Source organism: Neurospora crassa, linkage group III, assembly GCF_000182925.2.
Source record: "Neurospora crassa OR74A linkage group III, whole genome shotgun sequence".
In the NCBI taxonomy this organism is placed as follows: domain Eukaryota; kingdom Fungi; phylum Ascomycota; class Sordariomycetes; order Sordariales; family Sordariaceae; genus Neurospora; species Neurospora crassa.
In genome coordinates, this window is record NC_026503.1 from 2,233,103 (window position 1) to 2,256,217 (window position 23,115).

Below are 23,115 nucleotides of genomic sequence, written 5' to 3' on the forward strand. Positions count from 1 at the left end.
AAGTATTAAGGCCGAAAATTTCTTTAACTTATATTTAATTTCGCTAATACTAAGTATATATAGGCTCGTCGAATATAATTATATAATTTCTAATTGTTAGTATCTTAATAACTATATAAATTACTAAGCCGGGTTTCTTTTTACCTAAGTAAATAATTAAGGTTATTTTCGTATTTTCGTTCGAACGGTTTATAAACTCGGCGGTAATTGTCGCTCCCTTAATAGTAAATTATTATTCAAGGTTAGAGGGAATAAACTTTTTAATAATAATAGGTAATTATTAAAGGGTAATATTAATCTTACTTAGGCTAATTTTTACTATAATATTAATTTAATACTTTAGTACTTCTTAAATACCCTTCTTAATCTCTTTTAAAATATCCTTCTTTAAGTCGTCGAAATCCTTCTTAGTAATAAATTGGTCGGTTCCAATTTTATTAACCTTAGGTCGCGTAGACCTACTTTTTCCGACGTATACCTTTATAAATTCGAGAAGTAGTTCTCGAACCTAACGACAATCCTTAATTGAGATAATATCGTAGTCTATAAATTTATTCGCTCTAGCAATAAATTTCTTCAATATTTTATTATCTTCTTCCGTTTTATCTAAAGTCTTTGTATTAAGTACGGTTTCGGGATCGTTACATACTGAGATTTCTGCGAGCGGGTTGTAGACGCTGTTTTTGAGTCTACGAGTACCGCTATTAATAGCCATCGGTAATAACGATACAATACCGTCGCTACGCTCATCGTAGGATATTGTGAGGGACGTAAACGACCCTCCTAAATCGATTGCCGTTGTCAGTTTTCGTTTTAGAGCACTCCTCGACTAGAAATCGGCGTTTCCGGTTTTAAAGCAGTTTTAATATTATATATAGAGTTCTTATTATATTTAATATTAAGGGTAAAAGAGCGATTAATATACTCTAATATTAAATCGATCTCCTTCTATTTACTACTAATTGTAATATACTATACTAATTTAAACTTTAGGATAGCCTCGGACAATTTAAAATTTATTATATTTATATATAATAACTATAAGAAGTATAATATTTCGGGCCTATAATTTATACTTTTTTTATTATAGAAGAAGAAGGGTAGAAAATTAACAATCTTTCGAAGAATATTGTAATTACTAAATTTAATTATACGGGTAAGAATAATTAGTACCTATACGATATATAGGTATCGATAAATACTATAGAATTATATATTTATACTATTACTAGGACTATCCGGGTATTTTCTAATATATTTTGCTAAAGTAAATATTTCGTTATATATAGAATTAAACTGCGTAAAAAGATAAAAGAGGCTATTAACCCGAAAAGTATCTATAATTACTATTTTTATAGTTTTCTTATTTAAGAGACTAGGATTTAGGAACCCCCTATTAATAAGGTTCTATATTAGGAAGGCGAAAATCCTAGAATAAAATATATTATAAAGAAATTATAATGCGTAGTAAAACTTAGTTTTTTGCGGCTTGATGTTCTTAGTTCTACTAAGGCTATAAATATCCTATTTAATAAAGTATTAGAAATATTAAAAGATTAAATTAATAAAATTGAATTTAATATAGAAAAATACTAGGACGGATACTATTTATTCTTTCTAATTATATACGGCCTACGCTTTTAATTGAGTAAAAATAATTTTATAGATATACGATATTGTTTTTTAATTATTGTAAATAAAAAAAAGCCTATTACTAAATTATTTTTAGCTTATTCCTAATAGGCCAAGGAATAATTTATTATAAAAATAATAAATATTAATTAGTTTACCCTTATTTTTATTAATAATAGGGGTTTAGAGAATAAAGCTTCGGAATATTTGATAACGCTTAACTTTAAGGAAGGTATATATTAGAAGACCGTCCTAATTACTAATAACCGGGAATAGGGATTGTAATTTCTCTATAATAAGCGAATTGACGGTAGGACGGAACGTACGTAGTATTAGGGCAAGGGAAGGAATGACCTAGAACTTTTGGAATAGAACGGTAGGTTAGAATTAGGATAGTCAGAATAGTCTAGAGATATTAGGATTATTTATTAGTAAATAAGTTGTAAGGTTGTATATAGTATCCTTTTGACTAATATTGGGGCTTTGGACGGTATTAAGATAATTATAATTATTATAAATAATAATAAGACTAGGATTAGATATAATGCATTTAAAATTTTATTAAAATTGTTAATTTAATTATAGAATATCTACGAACCGAATTAACTATTATAATAGTTATAAGTATTTTAATAATAGTACTTATCCTACTATACGAAATATATATACTTAATTTAACTAATATATCTTAAATACGCTTTGCTACACCGTTGGTACGTATGTAAAGACTTATAATTTAAGGAAAAAAATCCGATTTACGGGGAACGCAAATATTTATAAGAATTATAAATATTATATAAATATAAAGTAACGTGAGTTCGATATAACGAGCGCAGCGTTTATACTTCGGTTATTAGGTATATTAATAGGATATTAATACTTTAAGGAGTAAATATAATTAAGGGGCGCGCTATTAAAATTATATTATACTTTACCGTACAATATTTAAAATCTACCGGGTACTATACAAATCTTCGATATTATAGGGCGTATTGCCCCCCCTAATTATAGAGGAAGTATTAAACTTTACGAATAATAAAAATAAATTAAAGTTAATAGGCTCTTCAATTTCGGCGATTTTAGGGTTAAAATAATAAAGTTCGGAGTCTTTATTTCGAGAGCCGTTGGATTTAGTAGGTTCGGACTATCGGAGGCTGGGTTTTTTATTATTTTTAGTATTTTTAAATTGGCATTACAATAGAAATATTAATTCCTCCTTAAGTATTTAATTAAAAGCTTCTATATCGAACGAACTACTTTTATCTTTAAATTGTATAATAATACTTTAACGAAGGAGGGCTTCGCATATATTTTTATTATATAAGAATATAATAAATTCCTTTATATAGGCTTTAAATAACCGATTATCGCTTTAGGTTACTTTAACCCAACTATAAATAAATTACTTAAAGTTTTCCTTCTTAAAATAAAGGCTATATTAATATTATTTAGTATTATAAGTTAATAATTTATTAAAGTTATACGGTTATATTAGCACTTTAGGAATAATTAATAAAATATATAAAATGGGGGTAGGAGTTGGGTTTGAGGTATTATAGTTCGAAATAAGTATAGAATAATTAAGAATAAGCGTAGTTAGAAGTAGGTTTAGTTCGGACGTAAAGTCGGGCGAATTAGGTGTAAATATAGAGTAATTATTATATAAAGGCGGAAGCGGCGTTTTGTAAAACGAATATTCTATTAAATTTAATAGATCGATTAAATTAAATATTATACCCTACTACGCTTTATTCTAATTAGAATTTCGTATTAAAATTGTTTGTTCGGCGAGTAGTTAATTGTAACGGCGGGGGTTAATTTATTCTAATTGTAGTAAATAAATTACTTTAACTATAGTAAAATCCTACTAAAAGTGTTTGTTATTTTGCAGCCGACGGCTAAAAAACGCAAAACCCGCTCAGACCTACTACTGCAAAAACGGGTGGGGTGGGGTGGTTTTGGAGGTGTGTGGGTTATTGAGAACTGAGAAACGGGTGGGGTGGGGTGGTTTTGGAGGTGTGTGGGTCATTGAGAATTGAGACTACAATATATACCGGGCATTGCTTGAGCTGAGGATCCAGCATCGCACCGGTGTCTGAGAACTATTTTACGACATTAACAGCAGGGCTGAGATGGATAGTAGTATCTGTATAGCTATCCAAGACGGTAACCACGGCATCATTTGACAAGACGTAGAAAAGAAGATATCGCCAAGGCCGCAAAACCCGAATGGCACACCCACCCACTCACTGACCCAGTTGCCGAGCCGAAGCTAACGCAACTTGACAGCCTCCGACGACACCCTTAACCGTCCATCGTACATACATGTGTACAGCACATCTCCGTGAATGCTTGGCTTGCGTCTTTTTGAATGATGGGAGGCCTCCCGTAGCCTAGTCGGTCGTTCGACGTTAATGAAGATGAGGTGGATACTAGATCACTATCTCTCGGTCCGACTTGTGGAAACTTTTACAATGACCAGAACTAAGAGGTGGTTGACGTTGGAATATACGAAGGTAGGTGAATGGTGTATGTAGTAGGTTGACTTCCTTACGTATCTACCTAGTGACAGCTGACAGTAGTCTTGTAGCAAAAACGAAAAGCGGGAAAAGCTAAATAAATGGTTATTGTGGCCTTTCATACTTGGTTGCCTATCTATCGAAGGGGTTTGCTGTTTTGGCCAGTGTTCAGACGAACATACTCAGGCGGTCAAGAACTTGAAGAGCAGGAGGAGTGTTAACACTCTTACTCTACCTCTAGGTATAAGCATGTGATGACTGATTGTCTGCCAAGCCGACTTTGAGATGTTGCCGGCACATATATTGCTCGGTAGATATGGTGTCACATAAGCGAATGGTGACAATGACGTATGGGAAACGAGGAAGATGAAGCATGCTTGAAGTCTATGCGCTGGATCTCTTTAGGGCTACACAGGTTGTTACCGTGGGTATGATTTTCTTCTCAGCAAATAGGTTCAAGATAAGTAGGTTTAATGTGAGTGCTCAGACGAGTGAGTATTCGATTACTTCATGGATGAAGATATGAATGTGAGGTTGGTCTTCTATGAATCCGCTCTTATAACGGCTGGGAATGTCCTGGCATGTATCGTGTAACATATCGATAGCCAAGCCAGCTTGCTGTGGTCTCTGTATCTGATGTATCTGCACATGACTTGAGCCTTCTACGGTATGTTGATAGGTCTTTGTTTGATAGGTCTTGGTACTACCGTCCTTCATCATACTTCGCTATATAGGATCATCTAGTTCATCCCCTTGGAAAGAGACGTACCGCATATTTGCACTCGATATCGTTTCACTCAACTAGGCATAGCGCCGGGTATATCTGGCTTCGAGCAATCTGCTAAATGAGTTGATTCGGCTCGCAAGGTTACCTCGACGAGGTTAATTGGGAATGATGCAGGCAAAAGATTGAGTGAGAAAGAGCGGTAGTGTCGTCCAATTCAAAATGTAACATCCAATGCAATGCTCGCTGTCTGATCTGCGGCGTTTGGTAGGATTCCGGCAGCGGCCGTTCGTCTTTGACAATCTTCACTGGACAATCCCCCTCCCATCTCCCATCGGACACATCCTTCCGTGACATTCTCATAGCGTCATTCCAGGTTCCAGGCCCTCCAATCACTCCATTGACAGGGCTTCCCCAGGCAGCCAAAGCTCCCTGTATAAAGCCCAATATGGTCCGTTGCTGCGGTTGACCGCTCTCAGCTTACTCACAGCAGGATGGGCAGGACGGGCAGCGATACCCCACTGATTAGCGACTTGGCGGACAGGTGCCGAAACATTGTCGTTGCCCCTTTTGTATGTAGTGTATGTAGTCTAAGGGTTCTCAAGGGCCGTGCCAGTGTTTTTTTTTTTTTTTTTCCTCTTTTCTTTGCGAGGCTGACAATGTCATTGGGCTTGAACGACCCCTGATGCGTATGATGGAAGAGGGAGGAAATCTGCTTGTGGGTAGAAGGAAATAACGTGTGTCACGCAAGTCATGGTTTTTGGGGGTAGTGTCTGATAGTACTGTTAGTGGATGGGTGTTCAGTCGGAATACAACCCATCATATTCCATGCGCATTTTGTGGCCCTGGAGCCTACCAAGGCGTCTGCCGGAGGAGAGTGGATGGATAGTCTGGGGCCCTGCTCTCAAGGTGCATACACCTAAACCCTCCCTCGACCGCAAGATGGCCCATCCTGAGGTCACTGGTAACACCAAGGCGAGGCGGGCTATCACAGGTTTATGCTGTGGTTGGCACTGCCAAGCACTAGCTTCTTGAATCACAGGGAAAGCTTGGCCTGTCGTGTCTTGTTAGACATTCCCTTCCGCCCCGGAAGGCAGCAGGGGGGGGAAGTAATCTAGGGAATACTCGTATGCCGGGACCATGAGAACCTGGGGAAAAGACCTTTTCGAAGTGAATCTCTCCGCTTTAAGTGTCGGCAATCGAACTCAATCAACAGCCGAGGAAGAAAAAAAGACGGACTAAGGCTTCCAGAAATCATTAGCTTGATAGGGCAGTGGGGGAGGTTATCCCCTCATGCCCGTGTTACTCATCACCGAGCACGAGGCGCGGGAAAGGAAGCAATTTGGCGTAGACCGACTAAAAACAGGGAGCTAGGTATTCCCTTCGGTAGAAGTAGCAGGAGTAGCGTACATAGGACCGGCCGTAGCCCATACCTAGGTACCTCTAGGAAGCTGTAGTAGGCACTTGGCAGGCAGCAGAAGGAGGGGAGGCGGCCCTACTGGACGTTAAGTTGGTCTCTTTCACCAGTCAACAGGCCACCTCACGGGCAGTCCATCCACAGTTTAGCCCTGTTTGGTTCCATGCTCCAGTCCGACAAAGCAGAGGATCCGTCATTCGGTCAGCCCCGGTGTCACTGTCCGCTTGCAGAGTGGACGGTACCTGCCAGACTTTACCCACCAAAGCCCACTCCAAAGGGTCGCCAAGACAAAAGGAGAAAAAAAAAACGAAGCATACTCAAGACAGCCGACTCCAGTCGCTCCATTCACAAGGGGTCTGGACCACCCTGGAAGCTCGACTCCAGGTTGGGCGGTGATATTTATTTAAATCACTGGCGTTGCCAACCACGCTCGGGGCCGGTCTTGTTCACAAGGGCACGCTTCCGTCTCCCAGGGTTTATAGAGAGAGGCAGCCTGACGTCGGTGTGTTGGTTTCTGAATCCATCTCCCAACAGAGCAAGGCCAAGCAGCGGAATGCAGAGCCCTTCCATAAAGCTTGGATTCGACACATGACGCTATAGCCAGACACGCTCACACGGTACATACATAAACACACTCACATACATACATGCACGCACCGCAACTCACAAACGTCACCTACAGAGTCTCTACCGCTCCCTACTTTTACACCTACACCCCCCGGCCGGCACTGGCACCTTCCATCTCCCATCCCGCCTTTGTCCCGTCTTACACCTCTACCTCGAGGCACGTCGACATCCAGGGAGCTACCTCTATCTTTCCTCCTATCCAGATAGCCGCAATCAACCTTTTCGCATACCTCATCACGGGCAGAGCTAGTCTGCTCGTACAACCTATCCCTGCGCATTCCATACCTAAAATCAGGCGAGATTCCATCCAATATCCGGATCTCTTCCCGATAGCCCACCTGGATCTGGACACCGAGACTCATCTCCTCCGACCGCGACGACTCTTCACATCTTTGTAGCAGCAGCCTTCAGCCTTGCCAACTATCCGCGCGCCACCCAGTCCAGGCAAACATCGTCGTCACCACATCCAGCACTTGCGGGTTTGCTCAAATCCCACCCTTTTAGCTTCCCTTTCCTGGTCACGACCCGGCCGAATACACTCGCCAAACTCCACGCTGGCGGCGTTGTTTCCAACCCCTATCGCCTGAAAGCTGCGTGAACGGACCCTTCACGCCAGCTTCTCCCCGAACATCTTGCCATCCCTCATCCACCTCTGATGCTGGTTGAAGCCAGATAACCCTTGCTGGCCTTCCATCGAGGCCGATCAGTCGCCCGGATAATAGGCTTTGGACTCGTTAACCCTTGGCCCCATTATTGTGCCCCCCCAACCAGCACCATCATCGCGATGGCAAAAAGCCTTTCCGACATGGTGGAGCTGATATCCTCACCCACGGCCGTGAAGAGCCTCGACTCGGATGTGTCACCTAGGACCCAGAACTCATCGAAGCCCAAGGACTATTTCTCGCCGCAACCAAGGGCCCATTCCAGCGACTCCGAAAACCAGACGCCCGCGGCCGATTACCGAGCAGCAACCACATCCCCTACGAGTGGGACCAGCGCCTCGAGGCGCGTCAGCATCGTCTCCCCTCTTTCCTTGGCCGATAGCTTTCAGGATGAGTCTCGGCGGACGTCACAGAGCGGCGGAAGCAGTAGCGAACGCCCTCCTGTCGGATCTAGAAAATCCTCCGCCGTATCCATATCCTTCCAGGCTCCACGCCATCCCGCACTGCCGCAAGGCAAGCCCCGAAAGACCGACAACAGACGGCTGCGTGCGTCATCGCCTTCCCCTGTGAGGTAAGTTATCTCTCTCCGGAGAGTTGTTTGTTTCTGGTTTTTACCACGCCCAACATCGCACCATATATATCCTTCTGTATCACCCCTCCCGCCCAGATCCGTCCGATGTTCGGCGCCAGTGGTGCCTTGTTTCGAACGAGGATAGCCCGTGCTCGACACCTTCCTCATCCCTGGCGTGATTTTAAGCTTTTGCCCCATGGTTTGTCGCCGGGAAAGCTTGCCCCATGGCCTCCCCCATCCCGTGGACCCTGTCATGGCTCGTTCTCCCCTTTTCAGCGATGGACAATCGGCACCTCAGTTGGCCGTGCTTCGCAAAGAGTCAATTGTCGTGGCAGCATTGGAGTATGTCACAAGCGCAACAAAACGAGCCCGACTAGGTGTCGTCTATGCAGTCGACATGTTGCGCCGCATTGGGGATTGTCTGGGCTGAGGTAAACAGCCTCGAATCATGACGATCGTGGTGCCAGTGGAAAGTACAATATGGAATTACATACATCAACAGCCCAGACACCGGAGCAGTGCACTGGCTGATGAGCCTCCATCGAGTTCCGTTCTCCCGCGGGAACTGGAACCCGCATCACACGCCAAAGAACCTAAAAAAGCTCAGGCTCGGGCCCGGCATCGTTCTGGCCTCATCCCTCCATCAGAAGATCCCATTCGCCAGCGGTCCGCTTAGGTAGCTTGCACCCCGCTAGAGGTACCTACCCCACCGGCGCCGGTCGTGGTTACCGTTTCCAGCACCTCTACGGATGCCAAGGGCGGCCAAGGGGGGGGGGGGGGGGGGGGCGCCCACGGTGACCCCTCCCGTCCTCTGGACTCCAGGTCTTTTGGGGGGATGCCCAAGGTAGCTCTGGGCCGGGCGATGGCTCGTGGGAATTTTGCGCTCATGCAGTCGGGTGCTCTGGTGGGGGGAATGACGGGCGCGGCAGTCCAGGTCGAGACCCTTTCAAATCTGCACATCCACATGCACAATTGGATCCCCGTCATGACGCTCTGTCCCCCCTTTCGATCATCCACGCATTGCTCCCCGTACATCACTCTGAACTTTTGATGTCTCAAACAAAAAGTTCAGCATTTATCCCAGCACATGGCCATCCTTGCTACATATCCAATTTGCTTCCAGTCACACTTGCAACACATCTCATCATCTTGCAATTCAGCTTGCCACCTGCATAGTCGCCGTCGCTTTTGGTGTCATGTCGTCGTCGTTAACAAAAAGTTCTAATTCGGCTCCCAGGTTCCGACAACACGTTGGTTTTGACAACCTACCCGCCGGCGATTCGACCAAGAACAACACATCCTCCTTTACGCTCCATGTAAAACACCAGGGGTACCAGCCATCCCGAAGGTCTCGTACCTTTATGGTGGGTGTGGACGAGCATGCCTATTCCGATTATGCGCTGGTTTGGCTGCTCAACAACATGGTCGATGATGGAGATCAGGTAGTGTGTGTGCGCGTCATTGAGAATCCCATTCGTCCAGGGGAAAAGTCCTACCAGGAGGAAGCGAAGAAGCTGTTGCAGACCATTCAATCCAAGAACGAGCAGAATAGAGCTATCAGCATTATTCTCGAGTGGGCCGTTGGAAAACTGCATTCTACTTTTCAGAAATTAGTACGTCCTCGTTCTGACCACTGACCCGGTCCGTCTTGCTTTTACTAACACACGAGCGTAAATGTAGCTTCATCTCCACCAACCCTCGATGCTCGTTGTCGGCACAAAGGGCAGGTCCCTTGGCGGAATCCAGGGCCTGATGAACACGCGCAACTCCTTTTCAAAATACTGCCTCCAATACAGCCCTGTCCCCGTGGTCGTTGTTCGACCAGACGATAAGCGGCTCAAAAAGAAGGAGAAACGTACCCACGACCCGAACCGACAGAGCTATGCTGCCATGCTGGCATACAACGACGGAAAACACGAAGCCAACAGTGACGCAAGCAGTCTCTACGAGATGGAAAAGAATATTTCTCCGGATGAAGAGGCACACCGAGTGGCTGCCGCAATTGGGTTGCCAGCAGCATTCGATCCGACCATTAAGCCGTACGAGCCCAACAAGCCTCGCAACCGACGAACATCTCTACCCTCCGCTCCTTCTCCCACAGCAGCCGGGACAAGCTCCGTGTCTCTGTCGCGATCGACGCAAGCAAACGAGAGTGGCGACGAAGATACGGCCGAGGAAGAAGACGAGTACGAGATTGAAGCGGTCTCGGGCGACCAACTTCTAGCAGCAGATGGACGGAAGAAATTAGCACTTGAAAGAGAACAGAAGAAGCGACTCCACGCTATGGAAGTGGGAGAAGCCGCTGCCCTGCTCAAGTCAGGGCAGTCAGGAAAATCGCGGGATTCGGACGATGAAGATGAGGAGGATGATACCCTGGGGCGAACGAGCGACAAAACCAAGCAATGAGGACCGGTTATTCGAGCCATGAAGGAAGCTACAGAGCATAACTGAGATATGAACAAGCGGGTATCTTCCCAGATGATACCAACTTAGTTGGCAGCGGTGCTGAATTTTGACGACGGTATTATTTTGGCGCATGCCGGGCATTCAGCATAAATCAGCCGGTATCGTTATCAAGGTGCGAAGGTGGCCCATTTGACGGATATTTACAACACCAGTGAGCATGCGACAAGTCGTTTTTGCTATACCGCGCCATTGGGAGTTAGAGATATGTTCCTAGACTGCATGGAGCCGGAGTACAAGGGGGAAAAAAAACAGTACCGAACTCTTGACCTGCCCGTAGTACAATGGGCAGAGGCTTAGAGGTTCTGTCGAGTAATCATCAGCTTAGCCAAAATAAATCTCCACACAATAAGTTAAATAGTCACCACTTGTTCCCTGCCTTGTACTTACTTCTCGGATTCTTTTCCCCTGATGATCTCCAATGTGATTCAGAAGACCGGGAATCTAGTCTTAGTGTACACTACAGAATGTGAGATCTGATCTTGATGGGGGTGGGGGTGCACTGCCGCTCGTGGAGGGCCTCCAATTGCCGTCCAACGGTGTCCGCTCCTGGGGGTGTGGGGAAAGAGACAAGAGGTGCCTTTGGCGGGCGTGCAAAGAACGGCAAATAGGGGTGCACCCCGCTGTCGCATTTTTGAAGCCGGGGAAAACTGGGGTGGTGCCTGGCTGCGTTTTAGCGCATGTACCTTTTCCGTAGGTAGGTAGAGGTAATTCGTCATCTACAGTACAATACTGAGTTCCAGTTGTTTGTGTGTTAGCTGTATACACCATGTAAGACGCATGCAAAACCACCCTGAACGCGGCTTTTAGTACTTTGAAATGTACAGACTATGATCAAAGATGGATGATTAGTATGTGGTCCGACATATTTATGCTTATGTTAGCCCGTATCGTCGAAGGAAACGTACTTACTCGTTGTTTAAACACTTGGACAAGTTGACTTGAGGTCTCGAACTAACAAACAAGCCAGTGTCGGACTGTATGGAATCCCTTTCTAAACGTCACAGCGACCCTGCCTCTCCTTCACAATGCACACTTTCCAAACTCCGTTTGACCTATCAACCAACCTCGACACAGCTGAGGATCCTACCAGCCCGACGAGTAGCGAGACTCGAGGGGCGGATAAATCAATCTTTTCATCTCTGGCCTGGATCTCTACGACCGTATTGCGAAACAGGCCGAAACACACAACTTAAACACACGATGCTGATCGAGCCTGGCGTCGACCTCTTGATCCGCTTTGTGACTACGGCTACTTTGTCATAAGACGATCGAGATACCATCTGGCGACGGCAAGAGAGGAGGAAAATAAAGAGGGAGGAAGTCTAGTACGACAAGTGCCTGGTCACATATCGAAGTTTACTATCTCAACATCACCACTGCATCTACACATACCAATCGCACTTTCAATGTCCTGTGGCGTCGACTCCTGCGGAGCGCCAATTCCGACTTCGCCCATCGGCACCCTATTCTCCCTCTCGCCATTCATCGCTACCTTTGCCATTGTCAGCTCGGTAGTAGCCGGTAAGGTGTTCCCGAAGCTTTCCCGCGTACAAGACGACCGCGATGATGGCGAAGGCCACTATCTGCCCCCCTCAGCGCCTCTGAGCCTGCAACAAGCACACGCCGAGCGCGGGGCCCGATCAATGCGCCGCCGAGTAGCCGCCGTGACGTTCTCCGCTACGATAGGCCTGGCCGCCGTACTTGGAGAGCTCATCCTGGCCGAGATCTCGGATCTTGTCAGTGCCCACGCCCGCGCCGTCGCCCTGCGGTTCACGGTGCCGACGCTCCTCTTCATGCTCGTGGTCCTCATTCCGTTCCTGGAGCTGCAGTCTGTCGTGCGCACAGCCAAGGGGCGCGTCCCACGCATCGCCTGGACCTTGCAACTCCTCGGCTTCGGCGCATGGCTCTTTCTGTTCTGGTCTATAGGCAAGGCGGTGCCCCGTCCTGACGGGACCGAGTACCTCTGGGGGATAGCAAGCAGCGATGGGGCCGCCTTCGACAGCACCGCGCTGACCATCGGCCGGGCCGAGGCCAAAGCCGAGTCCGTAGGCGACGTTCTCTTGGGCGGTAGGCTCGCCCGCGCGTGCCTCGAGCGTATCGGCGTAATCGGCATCCTGTTGATGGCTTTGCTTTCCGGCTTTGCCAGCGTTTCGAGCCCCTGGCACACCTTCGCCGACAACCGGGCCTTCCGCAAGCGGCCCATCACCGATATGGACATTACGCGCAAGCAAGCTGGGCTGGACGCAACGAGTGAGATGTTGGCCACCAAGCGACACCGCCTGCGCTCTCTTCAGGACAAGCTAGCCTGGCGGGCCGAAGCTTCCAGCCACAACACTGCGGGCAACGGCAACGGCAGCAGTACTCTAGTCGGCAAAATGCTCGGCTCCCTCAAAGGCCTAGCCACGGGCTCATCAGCCGAAGCAGCCGAGATCAAGTCCCTTCAAATGGAAATCTCCGGTCTCGAAACTTTGGAATCCAACCTGTCCTCCTCGCTCTCCATCCTACGCTCACGGCAAGCCGCGCACGCCCGCGACGGTACACCCCTAGGCCGTCTCCTGTCCTTGCCATCCTACATCTTCAGCATCTACTGCATCTACCGCGTGCTCGCCACGACATTAACCACCCTTCGAAACCACCGCTCCTTCTTCTCCCTCCTTTTCTTCTCTTCTACCACCCCCTCCTCCTCCTCAGGAGGGTTCACGGGAGGAAGCACATTCTCCTCCACGGACCCCATCAACCGCTTCCTCTCCCTTCTCGCCAAGCACTGGGATCCAAAACTCGACCAAGTCGCTTGGGCACGGCAAATCTCCTTTCTCCTCTCCGGAGTCATCCTGTTAGGTTCCGCCAACTCGGTCATTGTCACCTTCCGCATCTTTGCCAAGTGGATGCCAGGTCTACTGTACCAAGCGCAGGCGAACCTGGCCCTGTTGACGGCCCAAATCGCCGCCACGTACGTGATCAGCTCGGCGCTGTTGTTGCGGAGTAATTTGCCAAAGGAGGTGGGGAGGAGTGTGGGAGATGCGCTGGAAAGCGCCTTGGAGCCGGGATTTGTGATAAGTTGGTATGAAGCGTGGTATACGGTTGCCAGTGGACTTACGGTGTTGGGGATTTGGGTGGGGCGGAAGATGGGTGCGGGCACTTATAATTCTGCTGGAGGAGGAGGGGGCTGGTCAGGGCTGGATGAGTGGGAGGAGATTGGCGGGGAGGAGATGGGTGTTGGGGCTAAGAGGTCGTAATGGTCAAATGTTATGTGATGAAGTGTATTGGGTATGTTTTCCTTTGTAACGATAATTAATGGTATGAAGGGTCAGTCGGGTCAACGGGAGGCGCTGGAGGAGTATTTTGCTTGTATCAGATAACCTGGTGTTCAAGGGATGATTTATATATCCTTCTGGCTTGGGGTATACCAGGTACCAATGGACTGCTCCAATAAGCCGTGGTTTAGAATACAACTAAGCTTCGCGATCTCCCGAGAACACTGTTACTGTTTGTATTGTTTTGGATTCCTTACCATTATTTTGATATGTTGTGTTGCCCTCTGACGAATTGATATCAGCCCTCAAAACATAGAGGACAAAGATCTTCGTCTTGCTCTCGCCATGCATGGCTTGCTACATACCACTCACAGTTCACAGCCTCAAGAGACTACACAATGTGGTCAACACTACACATTATCGCCATTGCAGGCAAGACCTTTTGCTTCCCATCCTCGACTAAAAATCTATCCGATACCAATATTCCCATAACTCGAAACGCGCATCTCCAACTATAGATACAGCGCTCCAAGGAACAGAGTGCCAAAGGCAGCTTCAAACCCCGATATGGAGAGCCTTTGCTGACCACTTCTAACACCAGCAGGAAGGTCATAAGGACTTCCGCCACCGCCCCTTATCGGACGGTTTCCGGTAGTTGTCCGGACGGAGCTTGTAGTTGTACCGGTCACGGCATCACTTGTTGTATGAAGGGGTATCTCCGTGGTTGCTGAGAGTGGTATAGTTGTAGAAACGTACTCGGACTCCGATGTCACAGTCGGTTCAGGGGCATTGGGCGATTTTCCACCTTCCGAGGGCACGGAACCTTCAGAAGTTGTCGACTCGGTAAGTCTTTCCGTTGTCGAGGTTCTCATGATAAGTGTTGGCCAAGCCTTAGCTGTAGTCGTCATTTCTGGCTAGACCGAAGAGAGTGTCAATGTTGTCCCCTCGGAGGTGAAAGAAGTGGGTAGAATCTGAGGCTCGTCCGAGCACAAGAAATCGAGCAGCTGGTCTCCCAATGCCATTGCGAGAAGTGAGTTTGTAGGGGCGGTGTCATCGCGGCAAGAGAGTTGGAGGAGGTCCTCAATCCGGAGGACGCCCTGCGCACAGCCCCTAGAGCAGTCATTTCCATCGAAGTCATCCGAGTCACAGCCCTCGAGAGGTTTTCGGTAAGTGAGGAGGCAGTTGCGAGAAATTGACAGGGAGGTGATGGGTTGGATGTCGTCAAGTGTGATAGCGGCAGAGGCCGTTAAGATCATGATGAGCAGAGTAAACCACTGCAAAGGCCCAGCAGCCCGAAGATTCGCCATGCCGATTGTGATGTTTGGTGATAGTTTTGGGTCAGCTATGGTGTGCTGATTGGGTGGATGAACCGGAGGAGAGTACCGGTGAATGGGTCGAGTTCAAGCTTCGCGTCCAGGCAATTGTGGTCGCCACTTCTCCCGGTATGCTTTCTCCAAGGTAAAGGCCCAAGGGCGAGCAAAAAATCGATAGTGGCAGAACCCCAGGACCGGATGACGCAAACTTCGAATGGGTGCGAGTGATGCGATCAGTTTCTGGCTACTTTTTTGGCAATCGGTTGACACTCGAGTAGTGGGGGAATAATCGATGACCTTTTGCTGTGTAAAGTATGTTGACAGAGGGAATCCGAGTGTTGACGATCCTATCGAATCAGTTGATGTGATTGTGAGGCCAATGGGGCGAGGTCATACGCGGAGTAGCGAGCAAAAGGTTTCGAGAAAGCGGACAGGTAGGGTAGGTGGTGACAAGAAGAGAAAGAAGGGAAGGTGGACGAGTGAGTCGAACAAACTGCTAAAGATTCACAAAGGTCTGACGGGTTCGTATGACGGCATGCGTTTCAAGGAGACCGCATAATTGAAGAACATGGGAAGTAGCGGAGGAGGGAAGGAGGGGAACAGAAAAGAGGTGAAAGCGCAAATAGAAGATGCAGAAAAAAGAGACGGAAGGAGCTTCGGTCTCAACCCGGATTCGTGTCACACCCTGATGCCAACAGCCCAACCTGGAAAAAAAAAAAAAAAAAAAAGAGAAAGGAACAGAAAGAGCACTGGGAGCTTGACTGGGGCATCATCATGTGTCCTCTTATGCATTCACGGGGGTCATTTTAACTGTGAGCATTACCATTGGCTGTTTGAACTCTTCAACCACCTAGGGGAGGTAATTAGATACAAAAGCACCAAGGCTTGGTCGTGCAGGCTGTGAATTTCACGAAGAATCCTGCTTCATGATCCACCGCCGAGTTTACTTTTCACCTCCATCACGCATGACAAGCGCTTCACCCATCCAACATCTCAACACCATCGCCAAAAAAAAGAACAAAGAGGAAGAGAAGGTGTGCAAAACAAAGGAAATCCGTGTCAGTTCTGACTGTGATGGTAACAAACAATACTGAGAAAGGTATATAAAGGACCGCAGATCCTCTGAACTCCCGCCGAGGTCGACTGCTTTTCCGGTTGGGCAGTTGTTGCATGATATTGCCCGATTCTTTTAATCGAACACAGGTGCTGAAAACCTGACGTACCCACCGACCCTTCCCTGACGCCGTCTCTCAGACGCCTAGCCGAACAAGTTTGAGCAGATTGAAACACCGCCGTTTATAGGCGGGAAGAAATGGACAACATGACAAAGTAGGGAAGGGAAAAGGAGGAGCGAAAGAATCGAGCATACAGAGTCGTAAAAGCATGAATCCATCTTCAGTCACGCTCAAGGTAGGCAGGACGGCCTTCGCCGGGGTCCTCAAGGAACAATAACAGGAGCAAGATGAGACGTTCAAACAGCGCCCCTCAACCTCTGCTTGCGAGCAAGCCAGTCACCGAGCATATTATCAAGTTGCTGTATGAACGGCATATTAGGGACGGCACACTCTTGAAGAGGGTCAGGTGAAAACAAAAGCTTACCGTCGTGATTTCCGCCAACTTGGCATTCTGCTCCTTGAACAAGGAGCCGGCAATCGGGTGATCTGGCCCAACAGGTTCGACATCCGACTTATCATAGACCACAACAAGCATATCCCGAATTTCAGATCCCGAGTCGAAGAAGGCACGAAGACTGGCATCATTCCAGGTGGGCGTACTAGTCGAAACTGGTGAAGGAGGAGACATGTCTTTATCATCCGCTCCGTCATCTTCATGCTCAATCATTTCCGGTGACGGCGTAAGTCTGGGTGAGGATCGATCCTCTTGGCTGGATGAGTCAGCCATCAGAGGGGGCGTCGGCGAAGTCCGGTGATCGGCTTGAATAGGTGAAACATGTACAGGAGACTCGGACAAGCGCTCAGCGTGCTGCTGATGTGACGGCGCCACACTAGAAGCCGCAGGCTGTGCGGTAGCGAACGGGTTGCGAGAAGCTTGTGCAGATCGCCCTTGCAGCCTCTGGGGTTCAGGGTCTTGGGCCGTTGCCGGTGGCTGTTGTGTAGAACCCGTGGTGTCATCTTCATCGGAATCGAAATCCATCTCTGAGCGGGGTTGAGCCTGAGGGATTTGCTGAGCTCCGGCATCCCGAGATTGCACCACGTTCTCTTGCTTCCTGGAAGTTTCTGGCGACCGTTCCCTTTGCCCTCTTTGCTCTTGCGGGCCTCCTTCTGTCATGTCGTTTGGTTCCGGTTCGACCAGGCGCATTGTAGAAGGAGGAGTGTTTGAGACATTGTTGATCCTTCCAGCAGACATGTAGTTTGACGTATCCATGCTGGTATCCTTGAGTATTCCGGCAATGGGCTTCGCATTGGTGGGCTGTGACTTTTGCAACTTGCTTGGATTTCGTTGCGGGCCTGGTGCTCTCTCCGGCGATGAAAGAATATTCTGCTCGTCCTCTTCATGTTCTCTTTCGTGGCCGTCGGCATCCTGTGTCGATTTTCCGTGGGTCTCGTCATCTTCCTGTCCTTTCCTCTTGTCTTTTCGGGAGAAGAAACTTCGAATAGCACTAGGCTTCTTTGTGTTCTCCTTCTCCTTCTTTTTCTTGTCATCTTTGCTGGTAGGGCTGTCTTTCTCGAGCTTATCCAAGCTTGGACGCTGCTTCGACTGATTTGAATCACTAGATGTCCTCGCGGCGGAATCATCGCGCAGAAGGTTAGGAGTAAGGGTGATCTTCTTGGTTTCAACATCGTCCTTGAAGAAGGAGTCCCGAACATTGCCGTCGCTTGACTTCTTAGGTCCTTCGCTCGATTTCGACTCAAAGATTTCCTCGCTGTTTCGAATTCCAAGTCGGCCTGCGCTGTCTTCACCCGTTTTGTTGTCCTTCGTTTGAAGTGGCCTGGGCTTTAGAGGTTCAACCTTTGCTGCCTCGTCCTCGGGATCTGTGTCGGATTCTATCTGCTGAACATTCGACTGCTGCGTCTTCTGCGACTGCTGCGTTTTCTGTGCCTGTTGCTGCTGACCGAAATATTCTGCATCTGGATCTTCTTCATCCGAAGAGTAATCGATATCAGAGTAATCGACGTATGTAGGAGCAGCGAACTGGACGGTCTTTCGCTTCGTTCGTTTCATCGCAGACACTATGGGGTTTCGAGACTTATCGGCTTGATCCCCAAGCATAGTGGCGGATAGCTAGGCGCTGTTAGCACATCGATTCTGGTTCGCGAAGAACACTAGAGGGTTGGTCATTACGTCTATGTTTCGGTGTTTGTTCAAGCGTGCCAATCTCTCTGTTGGCGTTTCGATATGTTCGGCGGGCAGGTAGCCTACAAAACATATCAGATTAGATCACTACAACCGAAAGCTCGTTGTCCACTTAGGGAAGACATACCGATGCTGCTGTCTTTTACGACGCGCACTAGCCACCAGTAGCTGTTGCTGTCGTCGAGCAAAACCATGGTGTCGCCTTTTGTCGCGTTGGCTTGCCCTTCAACAGTAGCGACAAAGGTGTGGAGGGCGTAAACAAACTCGAAATCGATGTCCTCTGTATCTTGTAAGCACTCTCCACCCCAGCCCGATTCGAGGAAGTCTTCATCGTGAACGCATGAAAAGTCGCCATCATCATCATCATCATCTGGGTCGGACTCGTATGGTACCGTCAACCTAGGACTGTCGCTTTCCGATCCTGAGCCTCTCGCTGATCTGCAAATTGCTGCCACTCCTGGCGTGTTCCCCATTGACGCAACGACGCTGAGATTGCTACCATTCAGCCTAGACAAGTGATGCAAAAGCAACCAGCGGGAGTTCTAGTCCTCTTCTCGTGGCTCGGTCGTTGTCTCTTTGTGGCTTACACACACCTCTTCCTCCAAGAAGGTGTACGCTTCGGCTCCTGGGTTCGGACCATCCGTTAGGTCGAAGTTCCCATACTTACCCTCAAGATGATGATGGCGACGAAGTATGCTAGGGGAGCTCTCGCCTATGGCTTGGGTCGCACAACCAGGAGGCAAGTAGTCAGGACAGTTGAGGTACGGAGACGAAGACCTCGGGTCGCTGACTGGAGACGAAGCCAACGAACTTTCGGGTGAGCTTCGTGGGAGGGCAGAACCAGCACAACTGTGTGACGGCAAGAGTGGAAGGGTAAAGGAGGACCCACCATCTTCTATCGAGGGCGAGCTGGAGATCTTGTCCATTCCATCATCATCGTCATCAATCTCGTTATCGCCGTCGAGGTCCCCATCATCAATGTCGGAATGCCCGCCATTCTGCGCAACGGCCAAGGCGTCCTGGTGCGAGCGCGAAGCCATGTTGTTTCCACCGCCGCTATAGAGTTGATTTTGTAGGTTGTCGTGAGCCTGGTCAACGCCTGTTTCGTGATCGTGTGCGTAGCGATGGAGGCCACCAGCCTCGCCTCCAGACCAAGAGACTTGAGGGCTATGAATCGATTCCTCAGCCGCCTCCGCCGCAACTTCACGAAGGGTCTCAGCCTGGTGCGGAGCCAGGGGTCCGTTGGATGTCGAGCTATGGAAACCTTGGGTAGAGTGCGCGCCGCGGCTTTGGAGGTCGATCGTGTCTGGATGGAATAGGAGGATTAGTGTCTAGAGAAGATGGATAAGGTGTGTATGCAACCAAGGTAAGTGTAGGTCTGAAAAGAAACGCCAGGCCCTTGCAGCCACGAGAAGCCAGGGCCTGGCCGGTTTACGACTAGGGGACTGGGGGGTGTGTGTGAGCGAGATGAAGAAAACGGGGCATACCGGCACGAATAATTTCGGGTCTTGTCATGTTGATGCAAGCGGCTCTGCAAGCGCCCCTTCAATAGTTGCACGTTGATTTTCCTGTTAAGCTCACAGCAGTGGCTTGGGCCCGGGTGGCTCAAGATATGAGACAGGAAGTCTTGCGTAGTTACACCGTCGGTCTGAATGGATCACGAAGCTGCTAGATCTCAACCGCTGTGCCTTGTAGCCCCAGACGTCTAATATTTGGCCAGTCTGGCGCGCGGTCCGCGTCAAGCGCATGCAAACACACAAGACTGTTGAATGTTAAATGCGATGTTGGTTCTGCCGTCGCGGCTAGGACCTATTTCCTCAGGTAGTCTACAAAGAATCGATATGTAGGTTCTGCGCAATGGCTTGATGTCGAACGGATGGGAGCAGATGCTTCAAGCTTGGATTGATGATGCCGCCAAGACCGATGTGATGGATATGATCATAAAAGGAGAGCCAGCGAGTGGATGGACTAGTGTAGATTGTCGAGAAATGAAGGACAAGGGTGACTGCTGAAACAGGTAAGATGACGGACACGCGACAGCCTCGAGCCTCAGCTGGCGGACACGATGCTGGATGTACCGACAAGAAAACGAGTGCCGTTATGCGAAAAATGCAGAAAAGCGAACAGCAATGCGTGTTGCGCAGGCGGTCGCCAAAAGAAGGCCCTAGTCCTGGTGGGAAGAAAGGAGGCGGTGATAAAAGAAGTACTGAATGATGGATGAGAAAAAGTGAAGTCGTTGTTTGGATTGACAATTTCAAAGTCGCCCGTTGCTGTAAAGCTAGGACAAAATCGGATTTGGCTCCAGGGGGAGAAAACCGGATGCTCCTCTATATCGATGTAAGGTACCCTGCTGTGCCGAGTGGATAACGAAATAAAAAGTGACGATGGAACGGGGATGTAGCCTGACCGGGACAGCTGAGGTCGAGGAGTAAAATTAAGCTTTGGATGCAAAGACCGATTGCGGAGTGCGATGAAGACGTAGGGAGACGCCTCAGGAGGAAGCCGCCATAATATATATTGTCGCTCCTGCTACATTTCTCTTGAATTTCTAAAGATCGTCAGGGTGCGGAACGAAGGTGTAAACACAGCACATGTCACTTCCCTTCATTGTTGCTGTCACGGAAATGGCCATGATTGGAAAAGTACAAGGCTGTGTACCGCGCGAGAATCAAGATAACTCCCGTTGCTGGGGCCACGCCGCGCCAGGGCAGGCCCAGATGGGGTTCCGTAGGTCAGCACCTGCAGTGCAGCACAGACAGCTGGGAGGCCTGGAGTCGCTGGGGACTTGGACCTGAAACAGCACATTTGCGCCAGGGGCTTCCTGGTTCCCGTCAAATGCTGCCCTGCCCTCCACTCCCCCCGCCGTGCCGTGTGGTTCCATCGAAACTTCGGCCCCGTCTGCCCGACGTCCCAACTCCCAAACATATCGTGGCCGGGACGTCAACCGAGATCAGGAACGTCTCGCTACCATCTTCGCGGAGTATCACGTACCATGCCTTGTCAGTGAAGTCTCGAATGCTTCAATCTTTGTACTGATGTCAGATCTCTACCAGTGCCGATATCCTCCATGTAGACTTGCTCTAGAGTCAGCCTGTTAGCAGGTCGCTCTCATCCACCCTCTTGCGCTCGACTCTCTGACCAAGTTCGGCGCCCGGCAGAACTCTTACCAATGAGAGGAACAAGACATGATCTATAGAGGGATGAATCATCTTCTATTTTTACTCATACCCCCATTATACAAGCCATCGGCCTTACCCATGTGTTTGTTCTATGACCATGGCCAACTTCGCAATTTACCCCGCAAGAAATCCGGATAGCTTTGAGAACTTGAATATCTCTAGTTGTACATCAAAACAACTAACACAATGCGGATGGATGACGCCTTCGCCAGCAGCAATTCTTCATGACCCTGGAAATCTAGTAAGTCGTCCAGGATGTCATAATTCCACACTTGTGTCTTAGGTTCTGCTTTGAACCAAACACAATGGATCATGGCACAGCCTAGACCTTTCATATGTTGTTTGTGGAACATCGATCTACGCGTCAAACGGGCTACGCACTTGTCTCAACCACTTGTTTCCGGGACTTGATGAATCTCGCCATGCTTAAAGGCAATACCTCTATCACCAGGCAGAGTGGTTAGCACGCCACGCGGCCTGGTCTGTAGTGTTATATAGTTGATCTCAGTCCATGAGGTTATCCTGAGGTTGTTCCGATTACCTATGCCTGCTACGGCCTGGCTGATGCCTTGGCCCTTGGACTATAGAAAGAATCGGCACATTCGTGCCGACGGGGAGCCTTAACGTCAGCATAGCATCACCACGACACGCTGTCGTGCCTGACTGACAGCCTGCAACCTTATTCCCGCCGGGACGGTGCGCTAGCTTCAATCCCGTGGCCCGAACATTCCGGCCTGATGGTGACTGGCCTGCCGGGAGCCAAGACTCTGTTCCACGAGGGACAAGCTATCGCCAAGCAATCGCTCAACCAGCTTGATGCATAAGAAGAAGATTGGCCTTACTCCAATCTCTGACTTTTGATCTAATTGATGGGGTAAACTTTTCTTAGGTGTAGGAGATCAGATAAGATCTGAGATCAGGCTCAGAGGATTTGGTACACCTTTGTAAAATTCGGGGCCTTAAACTATGTAGACTAGCAGATCTCTTGCGGGTGCGGGGTAGAAATCCAAGCTATTTCTCTAGACTTTCCAAAATGGTTTATGTGGGCGTATCGAGTTTGACAAAGGTGTACGATTTCTGGTTGTCAAGTGGTGTGTGTCTGGTTGATGGGTCTGGATCCGCCCCGCAAATCGTGATCGCGGATTGACTCGAGTCCGATCAGAAAGAAACACAGTGTGAAGAGCCAGAGTCGCGAAGACAAGAATAGAAAGGAGGAGGACTGAGCTCTTGAGTTTGATTCAGTTCTCTGCCACACCACATCGATAGGCCTTGAAAGGAGAGGTGTTGCAGTGCCTACACTCTAGAGGTAGTGTACTCAACGGGCAGTTCAAGTGTCTCTACATCTAATCTATCACGATAACTGATCATTTCATCTTGTTCCAGCCCTGACAGATCGTGGGAAGTCTGAGGTTTCTTAAGATCGGCAAGTTCCGTAT

At 48.4% G+C, this 23,115-nt stretch overlaps 5 protein-coding genes across 6 annotated transcripts; 3 read left to right on the forward strand and 2 right to left on the reverse strand.

Annotated features, from left to right (window-relative positions):
• Positions 1 to 6,840: 6,840 nt before the first annotated feature.
• Positions 6,841 to 8,582, forward strand: NCU00003 (hypothetical protein; the record flags this gene model as incomplete). The annotated part of the gene is made up of 3 exons (XM_951897.2): positions 6,841 to 6,909; positions 6,975 to 8,152; positions 8,369 to 8,582. Exons 2-3 carry the CDS (start codon positions 7,704 to 7,706, stop codon positions 8,580 to 8,582), a joined length of 663 nt encoding a protein of 220 aa, XP_956990.2. The 5' UTR covers positions 6,841 to 6,909; positions 6,975 to 7,703.
• A 560-nt stretch (positions 8,583 to 9,142) lies between these two features.
• Positions 9,143 to 10,999, forward strand: NCU00004 (universal stress protein family domain-containing protein). The gene is made up of 2 exons (XM_951898.2): positions 9,143 to 9,765; positions 9,833 to 10,999. The coding sequence occupies exons 1-2, from the start codon at positions 9,349 to 9,351 to the stop codon at positions 10,556 to 10,558; spliced, it is 1,143 nt and encodes a 380-aa protein (XP_956991.2). The 5' UTR covers positions 9,143 to 9,348; the 3' UTR covers positions 10,559 to 10,999.
• A 660-nt stretch (positions 11,000 to 11,659) lies between these two features.
• On the forward strand, positions 11,660 to 14,093 carry NCU00005 (hypothetical protein). Its single transcript, XM_951899.3, has one exon. It carries the CDS (start codon positions 12,025 to 12,027, stop codon positions 13,852 to 13,854), a length of 1,830 nt encoding a protein of 609 aa, XP_956992.1. The 5' UTR covers positions 11,660 to 12,024; the 3' UTR covers positions 13,855 to 14,093.
• Positions 14,088 to 15,468, reverse strand: NCU16648 (hypothetical protein). The gene has a single exon (XM_011395733.1). The coding sequence runs from the start codon at positions 15,177 to 15,179 to the stop codon at positions 14,787 to 14,789; it is 393 nt and encodes a 130-aa protein (XP_011394035.1). The 5' UTR covers positions 15,180 to 15,468; the 3' UTR covers positions 14,088 to 14,786.
• A 516-nt stretch (positions 15,469 to 15,984) lies between these two features.
• On the reverse strand, positions 15,985 to 20,952 carry NCU00006. Of its 2 annotated transcripts, XM_011395417.1 has the most exons (6): positions 19,988 to 20,952; positions 19,390 to 19,806; positions 18,628 to 18,780; positions 18,489 to 18,562; positions 16,785 to 18,428; positions 15,985 to 16,719 (listed from the first exon to the last, which is right to left on the reverse strand). In XM_011395417.1, exons 1-6 carry the CDS (start codon positions 20,013 to 20,015, stop codon positions 16,657 to 16,659), a joined length of 2,379 nt encoding a protein of 792 aa, XP_011393719.1. In that variant the 5' UTR covers positions 20,016 to 20,952; the 3' UTR covers positions 15,985 to 16,656. The 2 variants fall into 2 exon arrangements, with proteins under 2 accessions (XP_011393719.1, XP_011393720.1); XM_011395418.1 differs by lacking the exon at positions 19,988 to 20,952 and having other exon boundaries at positions 15,988 to 16,719; positions 18,628 to 19,125; positions 19,390 to 19,871.
• Positions 20,953 to 23,115: the final 2,163 nt, after the last annotated feature.